This window comes from Mercenaria mercenaria, chromosome 1 (assembly GCF_021730395.1).
Source record: "Mercenaria mercenaria strain notata chromosome 1, MADL_Memer_1, whole genome shotgun sequence".
Lineage (NCBI taxonomy): Eukaryota > Metazoa > Mollusca > Bivalvia > Venerida > Veneridae > Mercenaria > Mercenaria mercenaria.
Genome location: NC_069361.1, coordinates 50,777,333 through 50,797,267, shown reverse-complemented (window position 1 = coordinate 50,797,267; position 19,935 = coordinate 50,777,333). Strand labels below are relative to the sequence as shown.

Below are 19,935 nucleotides of genomic sequence, written 5' to 3'. Positions count from 1 at the left end.
ATTTTATGTCTAAAAAGTTTGCTCGGCTAGTCAATAGCCAGCACGCAGCAGAGATCCCATAAGCCGCGTCATGAAAAAACTAACATAGTACATTTGCGACCAGCATGGATGCAGACCAGCCTGCGGATCCATACTGTTCGCTAACGGTTTCTCTAATTGCAATAGGCTTTGAAGGCGAACAGCATGGATCCTGACCAGACTGCGTGGATCCATGCTGGTCGCAAATGCACTATGTTTGTTTTCTCATGATGGGGCTCATATGATATTTATCACATTCAAATTATACTACATTAGACCGGAAGACCGGAAGTTACGATGTTATTCATGTAATAATGACATGCCTTTAATGATTTAAACTTATCCATTAGCCATCTTTCACTAACATATTTTATCTTTGGATATTTACTTTAAATGTATTAAATATGTATCAAATGTATTTAACTTAACTATATATATAAATTAAATTTGCACATAGAACTAAATTCGTAATTAAATGTCATGCAGTAACAGTTGATTGTTAAAAAAAATCTACCACATTTATACTGTGCGTATCTACACACGTATAAAGTGAACATAATACATTGGACTTTTAATACACATAAACTTGCTTATTTCATGTTCACATAAAACTATAGGAAGTAATTGTCAATGTTTTTAAATCTAATATACCTTTAATTTAAGAGTAGACGGGTTCATGAAGTGTCTATAAATTGACTTTATATTCTATTTAAGAAAGTTTTGAAGCGCTGGTCCTGGTCAAGTTAAGAAACAAAGGCAACGTTTATATTCTTATGTACAAAATGTAAGTACAGTAAAACCTGCTTTCGCGGTCACCTCTAGTAAGCAGCCAACCTGTCTTAAGCCGCCAGTGTCTCATTTTCCAAAATGGTCATTTATTCTATAAGTTACCTGCATTAAGCAGCCACCTGCTGTAAGCAACCACTTTTTCCCACTCCCTTGGCTGGCTGCTTAAGACAGGTTTTACCAGCATGTTATATGGTTGCAATGTGCGAAGAGTTCTTCTTTGATTCAGATATTAAAAGTTGAATTTCTCAATAAAAACTGTACGACCGACACTTATGTATAAACATTTTTTTCAGCACGACTTTGTTTTTGTTTTTATTTGTGTCTTGTTATCTAAATATCAAAATATTTAGTGTACTATTAGTAAACTTATCGGGGCTTATGCAATCATTGTAAATACAGTAATGAATTATACGTAATACATGTACTATAAATAGCCGTATAGGGTTAAACTTGTAATATACTACTATATTTAAGTCGATTTTCTATCGCGCTGTACAAGGATATAAATAAAAAAGAGGGTAATTTTGATTAGATTACTCGAAGTTTTCAAATGATTCACACAACATTTAAATAACCAGATGACTTAACCATTTTCAAAAAATACACTGTGTGAACGATTTTTGTTTTCATTTGTTGATGGAACCTGTGATTTCCATAGGATCAATTCTTTCAATAGAATCCGCTTTAAATCTGTAAGGTATGTATATTTGAAACAAAGTACAATGTACTTTTATTTTTTATTATTTGTTGTTTAACTTCCCTGAATATTGACGTTAAAGCTCATAAAAAATTCCTATGATTAAATTGATTTATAATTTAACAGCACAAAACGCAAAGATGAAACATCGTTTGATTTGATTTTCCACACTATTCAGTTTTAGCTTATAACCATGATTTATGGAACAAATTGTCTGTAACGCTTGTCTGTTATATTGTAAATAATTTATAGCCACGTCAACCATGTCAAACAATTTATTAATCAATGTGTCTGTTTCTCCCTGATATTGTCAATATAGAATATGATTTCAATCTGTCTCAAATATCAAAATTTGTAGAAAGTACAATAACGACTTTGCTTCTATATTTGATAGTTGATCTAATCACTTTCTAATTTAGGTGGGGAGAGACGTGGTAGCAGGGTGAAAGTGATTTTTGCACTTTGTAGTCAGTTTAACTCTGTCTTTCAATATTTCAATTGACCTAAATGTTTCACAGAAGTTGCTCTGCTATACACAGTGATTACCGTACTTTAGACTAATGTCAGTACATTTTTTAACTTTGATTTTAGGACACAATAATGTATCAACAATTTCAGATTATGATAAAGCAATTTATTGCTGCCCTACCAGTATGTTATCAATATATGGTATTTTATTCCATTTACAAATAAACCTTTTTTCCTGACGGCACGCATGATGTAAATCTATAATATAATGTCATAGCTGTATATTTGTATTCATACATTATTCAAAAAGGTACGTATTCAGTAGCTTGTTTCTTTATCAAACAATATTGTAACTATTTTAAGTATGTTTATTTCTATGGTAGACATGTTCAACAAAGCAGAGACTATAAACCTTAATGCAACGAAAGTGGGAATCAAACGAAAAGCAGAATTGACGGAGTCCCATCTTTCTATTCCATCAAAACGAGTTTCACCATTTTTAGAAACACCAAATGAAAGGAAAGATGAACGAAAGAAAGTTTTATTAATCTCAGTTAAAAAGCTGAAACATTTAGATGAAGCGAAAGACTTTCTTAGAAGAACAGTTCTTGTTAATAACGTAAGGAAACGTCTACAAATGGAATTTCGAGAAGAAAATCTTCGAACTAACACATATGAAACATATTGTGGAAAGGCTTTCAGTGGTTATGGTGTACTTAACCGCAATTGTATTTCCAACTCCTGTTTGTTTGACGATCCCACCTTTAGTTGTTTTCAAGAGAAAATCACAGATGATATGACAGACACACTTATTCAAAACGTGTTTGATGATCAATCTAATGCTATGATTCCGTCTTCCGACATTGGCGAAAAGTTAGATCAAGTGCCAGATGAAATTGAAATTTCTACAGCAGACTTAGGTCTGTTAACTTCCTTCAGGTGATATGTCAAGTCAAGTTCTAGTGACATGAGCGTCTCTGATTTAGCATCGAGAAAAGAGTAAAGGTTGATTAAGCAATAGAACTGATATGACGGAAATGTTTGTCGAGATAGTGACAACGGCAATGCAATGAGAACAGTAGTATAAGTTTGCCGTTATGACTGAGAAGTCATACAGATAGGCAAATGTGTCAAGGAAGCAAAAGAACTATCTATTATCGACCTACAACAATGACGTAGAAAAAAAAGAATTACACTTTGAAACCATCGGGGAAGAGGAACTGTATAAGCTTTTTTCGTTCTATTTCCATTCGTATTTGTGTTATATATGTATACTTGTGAAAGTCTGACTTGATGTTATTTTCGAAATAAAAATGTTTATACTAAACCATTGAGGAAAGAATATAAGCCATGTTTCAAGGTATCCATTGACAGTAACAGAAAGAAACAATTTATACGTAACGTGAAAAAAAAATGAACTTGAAGATGTTTGGAAAACTTGCTACACTCAAGGACTGGACCAGAAACCATTTTCATATTCCTTCAACACATTCATGTCTGCTATAGACATAAATCATAGCATTCACCATCTCAATGCTTTATAAATTAGCATGATCAGACAAACAATGTTACATATCAGTTAATTTCTTGAAGAAGTTTTACCAAAAAAATCCATATTTACCGCATTAAAATGTCGTTCTTCACTTGCAGGAAATACTTTGCAATCATACATATAACGCCAATCCTGATAAGGAGATATTGGCTTTTAAATACGTGAATGCTAGCAGAATAGCAAATGTGACGCAAGAATATCAGACTGATAAAAGCCAAGCCTCTCCCTTTGTGCCATTTAATATAACATCATATCGATCCATTTTGCCTTTAAGTACATTTTTAGAATATTTGTGACATGTATTTCTTTTGTTAATCCCCCGCCACAAGTGTGTGTGTGTGTGTGGGGGGGGGGGGGGTTATAGGAATAATCTCCGTCCGTCCTTCCGTAACACTTTCATGTCCGCTCCATATCTCCTAAACCCCTTTTTTCATGAAACTTGGGTCAAATGATCACCTCATCAAGACGATGTGCAGAACTCATGAGTCGGCTTTGTCGGCTCAAGGTCAAGGTCACAACTCAAGGTCAAAGGTTTGAGTCTTCCATTTTGTGTCCGCTCTATATCTCCTAAATCCCTTGAAGGAATTTTATAAAATTTGGGTCAAAATGATCACCTCATCAAGACGATGTGGAGAACTCATAAGTCAGCCATGGTGGCTCAAGGTCAAGGTCACAACTTAGGGTGAAAGGTTTGATACACTGTGTTCCTTTGTTTGTTCGTTTTGTCCTTGGCTTTGTATGTGTGCGCGTGTATGTGTATGTTTGTGTGTGTGTTTGTAGTGTGCGCGTCTGCGTGCTGTGGGTTTCGTTTTCGGGAGGCTGCGTTTTTGGTATGTGGCATTCCCTGTTTGATATTTGTCTTTGTTTTTTTTAGCCTTCCGTTTTGTGTCCGCTCTATATCTCCTAAACCCCTTGAAGGATTTTCATCAAACTTGGGTCAAATGATCACCTCATCAAGGTGATGTGCATAACTTACGAATCAGCCATGCCGGCTCAAGGTCAAGGTCACAACTTAGGGTCAAAGGTTTGAGCCTTCCATTTTGTGTCTGCTCTGTATTTCCTAATTTCCTTGAAGGATTCATATGAAACTTAGGTCAAATGATCACCTCATCAAAGCAATGTGCAGAACTCATGAGTCGGCAATGCCGGCTCAAGGTCAAGGTCACAACTCAAGGTAAAAGGTTTTAGCCTTCCATTTTGTGTCCGCTCTATATCTCCTAAACCCCTTGAAGGAATTTTATAAAACTTGGGTCAAATGATCACCTCATCAAAACGATGTGCAGATGCCGGCTCAAGGTCAAGGTCACATCTTAGGGTCAAAGGTTTGAGCCTTCCATTTTGTGTCCACTCTGTATCTCCTAAACCCCTTGAAGGATTTTCATGAAACTTTGGTCAAATGATCACCTCATCAAGACGTTGTGCAGAATTCATGAGTCAGCCATGTCAATTCAAGTTCAAGGTCACTGCTTAAGGTCAAAGGTTTACCCTTTCACTATCCATAGCAGTGGCGGGGGATTTAGCTGTCTTTCAGACTGCCTTGTTTTATAAAATTCGCAAGCAAAATAAATGACATGTTATGAAATATAAAAAAAACAAATATATTTTGTAACAGCCCCAATATACATGTTGATTTTAAGACTCATAAAAATCGACTTAAACTACATTGATTCTTATAAGATAGTAACCAAACTGCTTGTATCACATTACACATGATAATAAATTTGGACTCAGTGTTGTTATAATTATCCTCTGTCCCTTCTTGCTCTTAGAGAATATTCAGTTTTACTGCTATAATAGAACTTACTTGAGCCGGTGCTAGGGGCGTGATGTTTCGCACTTCATTTCCTCTGAACACACTGATCAAACCTAGCCTGTTATTTGTTTTTGCTTTGTTGCGACCTATACTTCCAAAGGATCTTCTCACAACTTTTATTGGATATAATGATTTAATAACTGATCCATATATCATATAACGAGAATTCACAGAATATATGATTTATTTTGTCTTCTTGTGACAAAATTGCTATAAAATCTCTAGAAGGCACATACATTGTATTTCAACAAAAATATGTATTATGTGTCATACTTTAATGAAATTGTGATTTATTTGTCTATTGAATATCTTATAAAACATCGAATAAATTTTGTAAATATTCCTTAATTACAAAGCACAGAATGCAAGCTATTAGAATAGCAATCGGATCTGTTCATGATTGGTAATGGATGTTACAATATCCAAAAAGAACCCTAGTATCGTTTCAAGCGGAACTATATTATGCAGGTATACTCAAAGATCCCATAGGACCAAAATTTATAAATACACTGCGCCAACGTACGGACTGACATTTTTTTGCCATATTACGACACTTCAAAGACTGTGTTATTATGAGAGTCAAATACATCTATAAGAACATGCTAAAAATGATCATGCTTTGCATGAACAGAACGCAAAAAAGCAAAATGATACTAACTTAGGTTTATCTATTTTATGGTTTAATTGAGGGAGGATAAAACCAACAACACTTGGCAAAAGTACAAACCGCCAAAAGTCTCTTGACGTCAATATCTTATAGAACGGCAGATCACAAAAGAAACTCGTTTATCTCAAAATTCCGGCTATCTCGAGGACATGTGCAAGTCCTTTCCCGAAAACACATACACAAAATATCATTTTAAGACGAATTTCGGTTATTTCAAAATAAAACGCTCGATCCCTTTGAATTCAAGATATCGAGTTTCAACTGTATTTAAATCTAAGTGAATTGTAAACAATCTACGCATAGCCTCGTGTATATGCTTGTTGGTCAACAGTCATGAACTTCAAAGCCAGTTCAATATTACACTATTCTTGAACTGACTACATGGGAGGACGTTTTCGTTCGTTTCTAGAGTGGCCAGTTCTGTATTCATGGCAATGATATCGCGCTAGGACAAGGACTTGGTCCAGCCCTGTTAGATGTTGTCTGATTTTTGGAATCCTGAAGGTGCTAAAATTGCAATTACGCAAACATACATAAACGCTATGTTTGTCTAAAGGATATAGCTATACAATTACTAATAGACAAATAAAACTTTTTGAACCTTTCAATAATTTTGTACGTGCGTTAGTACAGGTATGTGCTTTATGCAGCAGTTTTAGAGTGGCAGTAAATTAACTATATCAGAAAGCAGCAACTTCATTGTCTAGAAGTAATGGAATTTAGCAGACATTTTTGTAGATTTTGCAATCTATTAAACAGGCATGTCTTATTAGGCCTGCCTTATTATCATTAAGGGAGATACTTTGAAAGCGGATGTGATTAGCCGTTCAGTAATACTTAAGGTGCTTTTAGACATATTTGAGATAATTTGATCTCGGAACAGTTTGTGGTTGATTTACCGTATAGCACTGGCCAATGACGTTCTTCAAAGTTGTACCCGACAGCAAAAGCACGGACGAAAGTCCAATAAGTTATAATTAAACTCAACAAAAAGTTTGAACACATTTTTCCTTTTTTCTTACGGTGATATTTATCTTTTTTTGTCTGGAATCTTTCTTTCATAGATTTACGCTCATTCGCCCTCGTTTTCATATTCCATTCAGTTAAATCAGTGTTTCATGTATTGAAAAGATGTGCACTCTTCGGTATATTTGCAGTACTTTGAAATATTGGATGAAAGCATCAGATGCAATTTGCTTTGTGTGCAATTCGTTGCTCTGGTTACATGCCTCATACTTCAAAATGTGATTATTTATGGTGCAGTATCAGAATGTAATAAAATAAGACCTTCACGTAAATAGTTTGACGATTATTATTATTAAAGAAATAACGATTCAAACATACTGGCTTCCCTCATTTGCAGTCAAGGTATTAAAGACATGCCACACATTTTTTATATAAAAATAGTGAACGGTTTATGGCCTATTACATGAACAAAATGCGATAGGATCCCAGGATGAATAAGAGCAGTCAAGCAGATAGCTTTAACTCAAATCAAAACTTTTAAAAAATAAATTGTCCTCTTATGTTAGAAAACTTACTAACTACACAACTGCCGTCCCCTGTGAGTATCGTGGACACTGTCTTGGACACTGTTGGTAGTTGAATAGATCAAGTATTATGTTATGTTGAAAGCGAAACGTTTTTTAAGAGCTGCAGTACTGAAGAATTCATAACATTCCAAATCTATTATCCGCTTGAATAAACAATGCGTTTGAAAATATGATAGCTTCCTAATTTCCGCGTTGTTCTAATCAAATGGTTGTTAAATCTGAATGAGGATTGGTGCATGGCATGGAAAAAAATATATGTTTTTGAAGCTCTTGTTCTTAAGTTCTATGTTTACATAAAATAATTGTTACAAAGACATCTAGCCTTAAAAACTATTAGCTGCAGAAACAGTATAAATTTTAAAATGTAAGACTATTGAAAGCAAAGAAATACTTTTATAATAGCATTCCAGTATGATCTAAATGATGTTTAATTTACAAATGTATATGCGGAAAATGCAGATTGAATTTTGGAACTTTTTAAGATTGGTTTATTTGTCTGAAATTCTCGTCTCACCTATATAATTATACACGTCAAGCAAATTATTAATCAATTTGTCTGTTTCTCCCCGTACGTAATTGTCAGAGAAAGATTTCAAATAAAAGGCCAAGCTGTCTGAAATGCGTCCTTCATTCTATATTCAGAGGTTTTCAGTTTCTCGATTACGTGAGTAGAGGCACGATAGCAGATAAAAAGTGGTTCAGATTCTGTAATCAGTTTAAAACATCTTTTGATGTGTCAGTAACTGACCTTAATATTTGACAGAAGTTTCTCGGCTATATCCCTCCGACATATTTTTATATATTTTTAGAAAATAGCTTGTACCACAAACAGATTTTCATCAATTTCAGAAGATGATCTGCGTATTTCTTCTCTATCAACAGCTGATGACAAACAAAACTTTTCTTTATTTTCTTTTTAAATTACATGTACAAATATAGAAGTAACTGCTTCTCAATGGTAAACATGATGTCTTAAAAATAACATCTATTTCAAAGTTGTGTTCTTGTTTTCATAGTTTAATAAAACATGTTTGTATTGTATATCTTCATGTCTTATATCTTCGTCAAACAGTATTGTTATTTTTTTCTCCCTAAATAGAACTTGATATCATTAGTGCAGTGAAACAAGAAGTCAAAAGAAAAGCGGAAGTGACAGAGTTCGACAAAGTCTAAACTCCACCAAAATTTCTAACGCAGAAGTTTACTTAAGTCTGTTCAGTTCTTTAGATGACTTAGAAGACGTTCTAGTAACAGGAAGCATGCTTAGTCTAGCTAGTTTAAATAAAATAACTGAAATACACGAAATGTCTGTTAACAGGTGTTAAGAGATATTGCCAGTAATTATGTATACTGACTTCGGCAGTGTACGTAATTCTAAGAACGTTTAAACAGATAAAATACTAGTTTAGTATCTATTCAAACATATGCAGCACCAAACATGCAATGAATGAACTTACTTGAATATGTTCGCAAAACAAGGTTGCCTACACCATTAGTAGACAAGACGTCATGATCATATGCCTTCAACACATTTGTGTCTGCATTTGACATGAACCGTAGCATACTGACCTCAGTGCCTTATAGAGTGTCAAAATCTATGAAATATGTTAATGATCAGGTGATTTCTGGAGACGGGCAGCTGGAATTGAGAATGAACGAGCGAGATTGCAAACAGAGTGGGTTGAAGACAAGATATTAAATTATCTAATTATCGCATGCTCCAAAGTCGGTAGAGAAGTTCCCTTTGCTCAACAAAGTTAAGGTAAAAATTTACACCTGAGGCCACCATTGCATGCTTACATAAAATAATTATTGACCCCCGTTACAGGAGGGTGATATCCCTACCGTACCTACCCTCAAAGGTTGAACAGCATTGTGGGTTCAAAAAATGGTACATCCAGTGAGGTCGTTACATTCCTCTGTCCCTTCGAGCATCAAGATTAATGATATTTGGGTACTCAAAAAAACTTAAATCCAAAATAAAAAAAGCGCCAGAGGCCATCATGTCATATTTACATTTCTAAAGTGTCCATACAGAGACACCTCTGACCCCCTTACAGGAGGGGTACCCACTTCCATACTAACCTTCAGAGCTGATCGAAAGATCATGTCATTTTGCGTTATGCCTGAGTCTCTTCATGCGTTAACATTAATTATATTTCGGTACTCAGAATTTAGATCAAAAGATGCACCAGAGGCCACCATTTCATGTCTTTATCTGAAAATTTCCAGAAGGAAGCTCCCAGAACCCACTTATAGTTACAGGAGGGTATACCCCTTCCTGTACCTACCCCCCCCCCCCCCCCCCAACCCCAAACACACGCACGCACACATACAAACACACACTTTAGCGAGGGCTTCACCCTCAGCTTATGCCACCCATTAAAATATTCTAGAACCAAGCCTGGTGTGCATTCATACTTACATCTATAGAACATCACATTGTTATCAAAGAAATACGAGCTGCTCCAATTTCGTCTGTAACACAGTTTTGGATCATTGTAATTGATAATCCTTGACTGCTGTTGTACTTGCCTTTCTACACGTACGCTTGCGTTACCATACATCGTTCATGTCATGGAACACAGCAGCAGGCGACCGAAATGGCGCTACATAATAGACTTTATTACTTATAAACAGTAAAAGCAATATATTTAATAACTGTTGCGAACTATTTATGTACATTAATTATTTACCGTTGTTACGAATAATGGATATTATATATTCATATGTCTTGTTATACGAAATACTTTATTAGCTACCTCTCAGCGTCGAAAGCAGTCATTTTTAGCAATCGTTAAATATCCCTCAAAATACTAGTAATAAAATGTCTATTTGTGTAGCATAAAGACTGATGTGATCAGAATGGCATAATTAGGTGACAAAAGATTGCACTCATTATGCTTATTATTGGAAGAAGCAGACTTTAGAATAGATATAAGTAGGTAAATAATTGAAATTGACCAAATATCACAACTTCAGACCCATAAGCTGAAATATGATAGTCAAATAATTTCCTCTTTTTCTCATTCCGCTATTTTTAATCTGCTTGGGAACTTGTAGGAGACTTATTTTGATTCACTATCTAGTTTTCCTTATTACATTTATTGTTTTTAATTAAAAAAAGGCGACTATTTTACTTTAATTGATTTGCTGTCCTTTACAATACTGAAGGGTCATGTAACATGCAAAAGTACTTAACCATTCAGGGGCATTTAAATAGTCAGCAATGGAGAAAACAGCACAATTGTGTAGCTCTTATTTTTAACTTCTGAAATGTAAGTATACGGAGAAATCATGTTTTAGGATTACTGTAACGGACAGGTATTTATGTGGGGGAACCAGCCATGTTCCAATACCGCCTCGTGTCGGCCGCCATCCCCCACCCACTCCCCTCCATCATACGGAGTGCGTCGAATCGGGCATACATAAGAACTTTTTCTGCTTACTTACTTGACAGAAGTATAAATGTTATATCACTCGTAGTAACAGTTCGGAATTGTGCTTAAGGGTTGGGTTCCGCAAGATACCACTGAAAACTTTTGTTACAGTTGAACCTTACCCGTGCGCGATCCCATAAAATCAAGCCGCAGCAATGTTTCAAATCATTGCGAACAAATGTACAAACAAGAAGGGTAGGTTTGAAAGATTGTTACATATTCTATGTAATATTCATAATTATGAAAAAAGACATATCTAAAAGATTTAACCGAGTTCCAAGATCACAGCCTCCCCATATATGAAACTATATATTTGTGTAAATAATTGACACAACAAAACACACACAACATTATGAAACGATTTAAGACACATTGCATCCATTACAAAATAACTTCTCTAGTTTTTTATCTTTAAAATCAAACAGAATTCAAATAAACGTCGAGCGAATTAAGTCTGTAGCAGGTGGCCTTCGTCGATAAAATGTAACACGCTTCTGAATATTCAAAAACTACATTATCTTTGCAAATCACGAGAAACTGAATGCAAATTGATATGAAATATTGCAATTACAAAACAAAGTAGAACTGTGAGTATTATGTATCAATGAATAAATACAGAGTAATACTAATATTTTATCTTTTCTTATTGAGAACAGATAATGTTTTAGAACAGATATTGTTCTTTATACTGAAGTGTGAATATAATACCGTAAAACTAGTAAACTACGCCTGTGAAAACGAAACCAATAAAAAACAATCCTCGTAAAATTTACAAAGTTTTTAAAGTACAATCGAACTATCATTTATAACTAGGGTCGGCTAATCATTATTCTAAAGCATGGATAGTTAGCTTAATAGTTTAGACAGAATACTTTAAATCCAGAAGTCCTATGTTGCGCGGAGTGTGATTCCATGACTGAAACAAAACGTCCAAGGTCATTAAACGCCTTGTTTATGGAGAGAACAGTAATGATGCAGAACCCACGTGTAAATTTGCCACCACTTATAATAGTACATACAGTTAACGTAACAGCTTGTAATTAACCAATTGTATCTCTGAATAATTAACAAAGATATAACCAATACAATACTACGGACTGCCCGATGTGTTTCATTTTTTGTATAAACTGAGTATATTAAAAAGCTGTCAGCTTTAGATATTTTCTACGATATGCGTTTACTTTATGTGATATCTTGTAAACGAATTTCTTCCCGTCACATGTATCATGCTTCTGGTTATTTAGCGTATGCGAGAAAACGTCAGTTCGCGATTGATAGCTGGAGTGATAAGACAGGTTGTACTGTCATAATAACAAGTAGGAGTTTATGTATTGATTAGCGGAACTTGTGGTTGTTTAATAGTATCGTTTATATCGTCAGCAAATAGATTTAGACTGTGTGGGTTATAACAGTTTAACCGTTTGCTGTTGAACTCATTAAATCATAATTACAAAGGCGTTTACATGTTTTTGCATATAGAACCATTAACCAGGATTAAAGAATATTTATGACAAGTTAGACAATTTTGACAACTTCTGAACAACCACAATCTGGATTATCTGATTATCAAGTATCAAACAGAAGCCAGTAAGGGTCCAGTCGCATCGCGACCAATGAATATCAAAACATGGAGTCTATTGGTGCTGCAAACGGGAGCATAACGGGGAGAGTTGTGACAAAGCATTTGAAAACCGGCGGAAGTGCCGCATACATAGGGAAACATTTACATTATGTACCTAAAATGGGTAAGCTTTCTTTTTCTTCTTCAGCTGTAAATTAGGATGAATAATCAACTGTGTGCAATGGTAAATACTGAAACAGATAACATGCATTTCGTTTAATTAAATGCACCAAGACATACTTTGCATGGACTGTGTTTTACATTATCACTGTAAGTTGTTAACACTCTTACTTAAAGTACGACAGGGTTAAGAGGTATCAGTCACATTCAAGGTTAACTAAGGAAAATAAATGTCAATCTTGCATACTTACGTTGACGTAAAATACAGGATTTTTTACATCCTGGTTCGCTGCACTGTTCTTATACTTGTCGTACGTGCGCAATGTAGCGTTAAGTAGTTTTCGTATTTTCATACAATGTTATATCAGTATATTAGCTATAAAAATCTTATTGTCTCAGTTTATTGACCGTAAAATTGACGGATAATATTCATTTCAGGTTACTTCTTTTTTATTTTCTTCCGTCACTGTACATAACCAATTCTGAAGCATCATCATATAAATTTTTCGGTTTAAACTATAATTGTAATTAGCCATTTAATTTTGCCAATTTATTGTCAAAGTACATGGTAACCTATTCTCTTCCTGTTTACTTTTTCTAAATATTACTTAAATGTTAACTTTGAGCCGTGCCATGAGAAAACCAAAATAGTGACTTTGCGGACCAGCATGGATCCAGACCAGCCTGCGCATCCGCGCAGTCTGGTCAGGATCCATGCTGTTCGCTAACAGTTTCTGTAATTCCAATAGGCTTTGAAAGCGAACAGCATGGATCCTGACCAGACTACGCGGATACGCAGGCTGGTCTGGATCCATGCTGGTCGCAAAGCCACTATGTTGGTTTTCTTATGGCATGGCTCATATCATCGTTTGGTTTACAGCCAGTAAAGCATTCACTTAAAAAAGTTGAATTATCTTTCACCATTGCGACTGCCTATTTCTCACTTGTGCAAACTCAATTTTATATTCAAATGAAGGTCACATGTTGCAGTTGAATCAATTGAATTTTAATCAGCCGAAACTTACATATGTATTAAGTTGAAACACATTATCAATATCTTTTGAATATTCCAGATAGAGAATCTTGGTAAGAGGTTGACTTTCTTGATGCGTCCGAAATTGATATTAATGTTTTACGGGTGTTGTACGTATATAAGCGCTGTTCAGTTTCCCTCAAACACACTAACTTTTGTCAAATTAGTTTGGCACATAGTTAAACAGTTCAGCATTTTTTGAGTGTTTATTCTAAGGCGGTATCGCACTACAGAAGTAGGTATTGTTTACAGGAGCAAACAAGATGTATATTATATGTCCTATATTTTGTGTCATGTGTCTATATGTTAATCAGTCGCGTTTGTACCTTTGTTACTTGCTTCTATGTCAAACAAGATTGTTTACATGTTGTTTTGTTTCCACAGGCATATGCAACAATAGAGAGTCGAATAGCCATAGTGCAGCGAGCAATGGAATCAAAAGAAAAGCGGAGGTGACAAAGTTCGACGATGTCTTCATTCCATCGAAACGAGTCTCACCATTTTTAAACACTCCAAAGGAACGAAAAGAAGTACGAAAGAAAGTTTTGATAATCTCAATAAAAAAGTTGAAAGAGTTGGTTGATCCGGAAGCTTTTCTTAGAAAAACTGTTCTTATTAATAATACAAGGAAACGTTTACAAACAGAGTTCCGAGAAGAAATTCTTCAAAGTAAGAGTTATGAATCAAACAGAAGAAGTTATCGCAGCGGATACGGTGAACTTAACCATAGATGCGTGTCAGACAGTCATATGCTTGGTGATCCTCTCCTAAGAGGTGTGCATGAGAAAATCACAGATGATATGACAGATACGCTTATCGATAACGTGTTTCATGATATTGCAAATAACAATATTCCCAATACTGATATTGGAGAACAGTTAAACATAGTGTCAAAAGAAAAGGAAACGACCATTGCAAAGGCTGACTTAGGTCTGTCAACTTCTTTAAACGGCTCAGAAAGCAAGTCGGATCAAAGTTGTAGCGATAGGAATATCACCGCTGTAGCATCAAGAAAAGAGTGTAGCATTCTAGTTTCATTTAGTAACAGAACTGACTTGCAGGAAATGCATGTTGACAGTTGTGATGAGAAAGTGACATCACGTATGTGTAATGTGAACAATAATACAGAAAATGCCAAGAATGTTTGCAATGATCATTATCAAGCCATGAAGATGGGTATAGTTTCAAGGAAAGCTATAAAACTATGTTATAATGATGTTACACAATCACAACTGTACAGTGATCAAGACATAAAATTTGATACATTACACCCACAAAATCTTGAACAACTAGAAAAATCAAGGTTGTGCGAGTAAACCATTCATCCGCTGTAGCAGGTGCAGTCATTTCTTGCATAATTTAAAGGAGAAAAAAATATAGAATTGAAGCTAGATGCTTTCAATGTTTTGACCAGGTTTCATTTAAATAAGTGCATTCCTTCAAAACACTCTTGGCATTTGACAACTGATCTCAGTACCAAGCAAACCGATCTCAATGTCTGATAAAAGTGTGATGACGTTTGAGGGAGGGGAGCAAGATATTATACGTAGCCACAAGAAAGTGGAAACTTATAAACTGAGGGTGGGACAAAAAGTGTAAACCAATTTGTGTTGAAATTATTTTTATTTCGAATTTGTCAGCGCATGCTCATACTGATTTACTATGTTTATTGACATATTAGGGAAAGAAAACCGTGTCTTTAATACTTTTGGGAGCCAGTTTTTGGTTTACTGTTTTCTTTTAATCATGTAATGTATGGTATTTTAAGGGCCTTGATAAATCGTACTTTATTAATAAAAACAATATGAATACAAAAAATACTTCATTACTTTAGACATTGCAAATGGTATTGTCTAATTTAGTTCTATATTTCAAATATAATTCATGTCTGCATCTATTAAATGATAAAGGATATTAAGTGAATGAAAAGTCAGTTATGTTTAACAGTCTAAATAACATATGTTCAAATTGCAGAAAACCTATTGCCAAATAAAATCTGTTTCCAAACCACCGATACTGAACGAATCGACAAGACAAAAGAAGTAGCATTAATATATGAGATTTAACAGCAGGAACTTTTAAGATATATTTTTAAGATTGATAATGTACTGCAGTTTGTCCCCACCGACAATTTGCGATAAAACAACATTTGGATTATTAGCATACCGTAGCAGGACCAAGTTTTGGGAAAGGTATTGACTACAAATACATGTAGTTGCTGTACTCTACGAGCTAGCGTTGCTTTCATATAATAACTAGAAAATGCTTTTGTAAAAAAGCGCATGTCTCCCCCAATGCAAAGTCCTATAGGCAAGAAGTCAATAGGGGTCAGGAGCCAAAGTCAAAGAGACACTGATGGTTGGCTGCAATAGGGATCATCTACTTGGCATGTCCAGTCATCCCGCTAAATTTCAACACTCTTGGCCTAGTGGTTCTCAAGTCACTGTTCAGGCTCCTGTGACCTTGACCTTTGATCAAGTGACCTCAAAATAAATAGGGGTCATTTACTCTGCATGTCCAATCATCCTATAAAGTTTCAACATTGTAGGTCAAGTGGTTCTCAAGTTATTTCCAAAAAATAATTTTACATGAACAGGCCACTGTGACCTTGACCTTTATAATAGACTGACCCCAAAATCAATAGGGGTCATCTACTCTGCATGTTCAATCATCCTATGAAGTTTCAACATTCTGGGTCAAGTGGTTCTCAAGTTATTGATCGGAACTGGTTATCAATGTTCAGGCCTCTTTGTCCTTGACCTTTAACGGAGTGACCCCAAAAACAATAGGGGTCATTTACTCTGCATGAACAATCATCCTATGAAGTTTCAACATTCTGGGTCGAGAGGTTCTCAAGTTATTGACTGGAAATGGTTTTCCATGTTCAGGCCCCTGTGGCCTTGACCTTTAACAGAGTGACCCAAAAATCGTTAGGGGTCATCTACTCTGCATGACCAATCATCCTATGAAGTTTCATCATTCTAGGTCAAGTGGTTCTCAAGTTACCGACCGGAAATGGTTTTCAATGTTCAGGCCCCTGTGACCTTGACCTTTCACAGAGTGACCCCAAAATAGTTAGGGGTCATCTACTCTGCATGACCAATCATCCTATTAAGTTTCAACATTCTGGGTCAAGTGGTTCTCAAGTTACTGACCGGAAATGGTTCTCAATGTTCAGGCCCCTGTGACCTTGACCTTTAATGGAGTGACCCCAAAATCGATAGGGGTCATCTACTCTGCATGTACAATCATCCTATGAAGTTTCAACATTCTGGGTCAAGTGGTTCTCTAGTTATTGATCGGAAATGGTTTTCCATGTTCAGGCCCCTGTGACCTTGACCTTTGATGGAGTGACCCCAAAGTCAATAGAAGTCATCTTCTTTTCATGACCAATCATCCTATTAAGCTTCAACATTCTGGGTCAAGTGGTTCTCTAGTTATTGATCAGAAATGGTTTTCAATGTTCAGGCCCCTGTGACCTTGACCTTTGATGAAGTGATCCCAAAATCAATAGGGGTCATCTACTTTTCATGACCAATCATCTTATGAAGTTTCAACATTCTGGGTCAAGTGGTTCTCTAGTTATTGATCGGAAATGGTTTTCAATGTTCAGGCCCCTGTGACCTTGACCTTTGACGGAGTGACCCCAAAAACAATAGGGGTTGTCTACTCCAGCAGCCCTACAACCCTATGAAGTTTGAAGGTTCTAGGTCAAGTGGTTCTCCAGTTATTGCTCGGAAATGAAGTGTGACGGACGGACGGACGGACAGGGCAAAAACAATACGTCTCCTGGGGGAGACATAATGATATTGTTGTAACTTGTTTGTAATCCTTATCTCTTCCATGTTCCATGGTAAATTGATACTCGCGATCGTGAAATGACATTCATGAATGTTTAATGTAGTTGTTACGACCATTATATATCTTTGCTTATATTATATACGTATTAGCTTGGATTATTGTAGGAAGGGGTCAATAAGAGTGTAACATTAGTCCCTTGGGTTTCTGGAACACTTTGCGTAGGAAACGAAATGGAATGGAACCACTGTTTTTATCCTTCGTCGTACAAGACGACTAAAAGGGTCTGAAAAATTGATTTTGCTGTGTCTCTGTGATTCCAGTTTTATACCCTATAATCTTATTTCGATGTAAATGACATGTGAAAGTTATAACAGTTTTAGTCCGGTTTTGGTGCCATATAACCTGCACTGTTGGTGCGCCATAAAATCATATGTAATTAATTTTGATCAAATTGACAAATCAGTTTTTTTTTGTTGCATTCTATGCTTCTAGGGGATCTCGTTACTTGGTTTCAGTGTCGTTATATTTTCTGGTTCTTTGTGATCATGGAGTACATTAAATGGATGTGTAATAGAGTTCCGCTTAAGCCGGTGCTAGGGGGCGCGAGAGGTGTTGCACATTTCATTACCGCCAATGAACAGACTCAATCAAACTGAGTCTGCTCTTATTCTTTTTAGCTTACCAGAGCACAAAGTGCTCAAGGTGAGCTATTGCGACCGGTCATTGTCCTGCGTCCGTCGTTGTGCGTCGTGCGGTGTTCGTCGTGCGTCGTGTGTCAACAGTTGCCTTGTTAACACTCTAAAGGCTACATTTATGGCCCAATCTTTATGAAACTTGGTCAGAATGTTTGCCTTGATAATCTCTAGGTCAAGTTTGAAACTGGGTCATGTGGAGTCAAAAATCAGGTTACTAGGCCAGATAAAAGGAAAATCTTGTTAACACTCCAGAGAATTGGTCAGCATGTTTTTCTTGATGACCTCTAGGTCAAGGTCGAATATGGGTCATGTGGATTCAAAAAGTAGGTCACCCGGTCAAATCAAAGGACAAGCTTGTTAACATTCTAGAGGCCACATTTATGACCCTAACTTCGTGAAACTTGGTCAGAACGTTTGTCTTGAGGATCTCTAGGTCTAATTCGAAACTGGGACATATAGGGTCAAAAACTAGGTCACTAGCGAGATCAAAGATAAATCTTGTTAACACTCTAGAGTCCACGTTGAAGTTTGAAACTCATGAGAATTGGTTAGAATGTTTACCTTTAAATAATGACTTCTATGTGAAGTTTGAATCTGAGTTATGTGAGGTAAAAAACTAGGTCACCTGGTCAAACCAAATGAAAAGCTTGTTAACAATCTAGAGGCCACATTTATGACCCTATCTTCATTAAACTTGGTCAGAGTGTTTCTCTTGATGATTTCTAGGTCAAGTACGAAACTTGGTCATGTGGGTCAAAAACTAGCTAAGTGGGCAAGAGCAAAGGAAAATCATGTTAACACTATAGAAACCACATTTTAAGTTTAAAACTCATGATAATTGGTCAGAGTGTTTGGCATGATGACCTATAGGTCAGATTTAAATCTGGGTTATGTGGGGTCACAAACTAGGTCATTCAATGAAATCAAAGGAAATGTTTGTTATCACTCTACATGTAACATTTATGACCCTATCTTCATGAGACTTGGTCAGAATGTTTGTCTTGATAACCTTTAGGATAAGTTTATAATTTGATAATTTGGGGTCAAAAACTAGGTCATTTGATCAAATCAAAGGAACAATTTGTTAACAATCTAGAGGCCAGAGCTATGACCTTATCTTCATGAAACTTGGTCAGAATGTTTATCCTAAAGATCTCTAGGCCAAATTTGATACTGGGTCATGTTGGGTCAAAACCTGGCTAACTAGGCCAAATCAAAGGAAAATCATGTTAACACTATAGAAACCACATTTTAAGTTTGAAACTCATGATAATTGGTCAAAGTGTTTGGCTTGATGACCTATATGTCAGATTTGAATCTGGGTTAAGTGGGGTCAAAAACTAGGTCATTCAATGAAATCAAAGGAAAAGCTTGTTAACATTCTAGAGGTCACATTTATGACCCTATCTCCATGAGACTTGGTCAGAATGTTTGTCTTGATGACTTTTAAGATAAGTTTATATTTTGATCACTTGGGGTCAAAAACTAGGTTATCTGATCAAATCAAAGGAAACATTTGTTAGCATTCTAGAGGCCAGAGCTATGACCCATCTTCAGAATGTTTATCCTAAAGATTTCTAGGCCAAATTTAATACTGGGTCATGTTGGGGTCAAAAACTAGGTCACTAGGTCAGTTCAAAGGAAAAGCTTGTTAACACTCTTGAGGCC

General features: G+C 35.8%; 1 protein-coding gene and 1 long non-coding RNA gene across 2 annotated transcripts; both read left to right on the top strand.

The window, feature by feature from the left end:
* Positions 1 to 1,288: 1,288 nt before the first annotated feature.
* Positions 1,289 to 5,255, top strand: LOC123538195 (uncharacterized). The gene is made up of 2 exons (XR_006683674.2): positions 1,289 to 1,504; positions 2,356 to 5,255. It is a non-coding gene; the product is annotated as an uncharacterized LOC123538195 (long non-coding RNA).
* A 6,886-nt stretch (positions 5,256 to 12,141) lies between these two features.
* Positions 12,142 to 15,771, top strand: LOC123545598 (uncharacterized). The gene is made up of 2 exons (XM_045331922.2): positions 12,142 to 12,742; positions 14,156 to 15,771. Exons 1-2 carry the CDS (start codon positions 12,625 to 12,627, stop codon positions 15,085 to 15,087), a joined length of 1,050 nt encoding a protein of 349 aa, XP_045187857.2. The 5' UTR covers positions 12,142 to 12,624; the 3' UTR covers positions 15,088 to 15,771.
* The last annotated feature ends 4,164 nt before the right edge of the window (positions 15,772 to 19,935 follow it).

Excerpts from the sequence above, each read along its gene's own strand:
- LOC123545598 (XM_045331922.2), top strand. The coding sequence starts at position 12,625 with ATGGAGTCTATTGGTGCTGCAAACGGGAGCATAACGGGGAGAGTTGTG. Across the intron at positions 12,743-14,155 it reads ACATTATGTACCTAAAATGG|GCATATGCAACAATAGAGAG; the intron begins GTAAGCTTTCTT and ends TTGTTTCCACAG.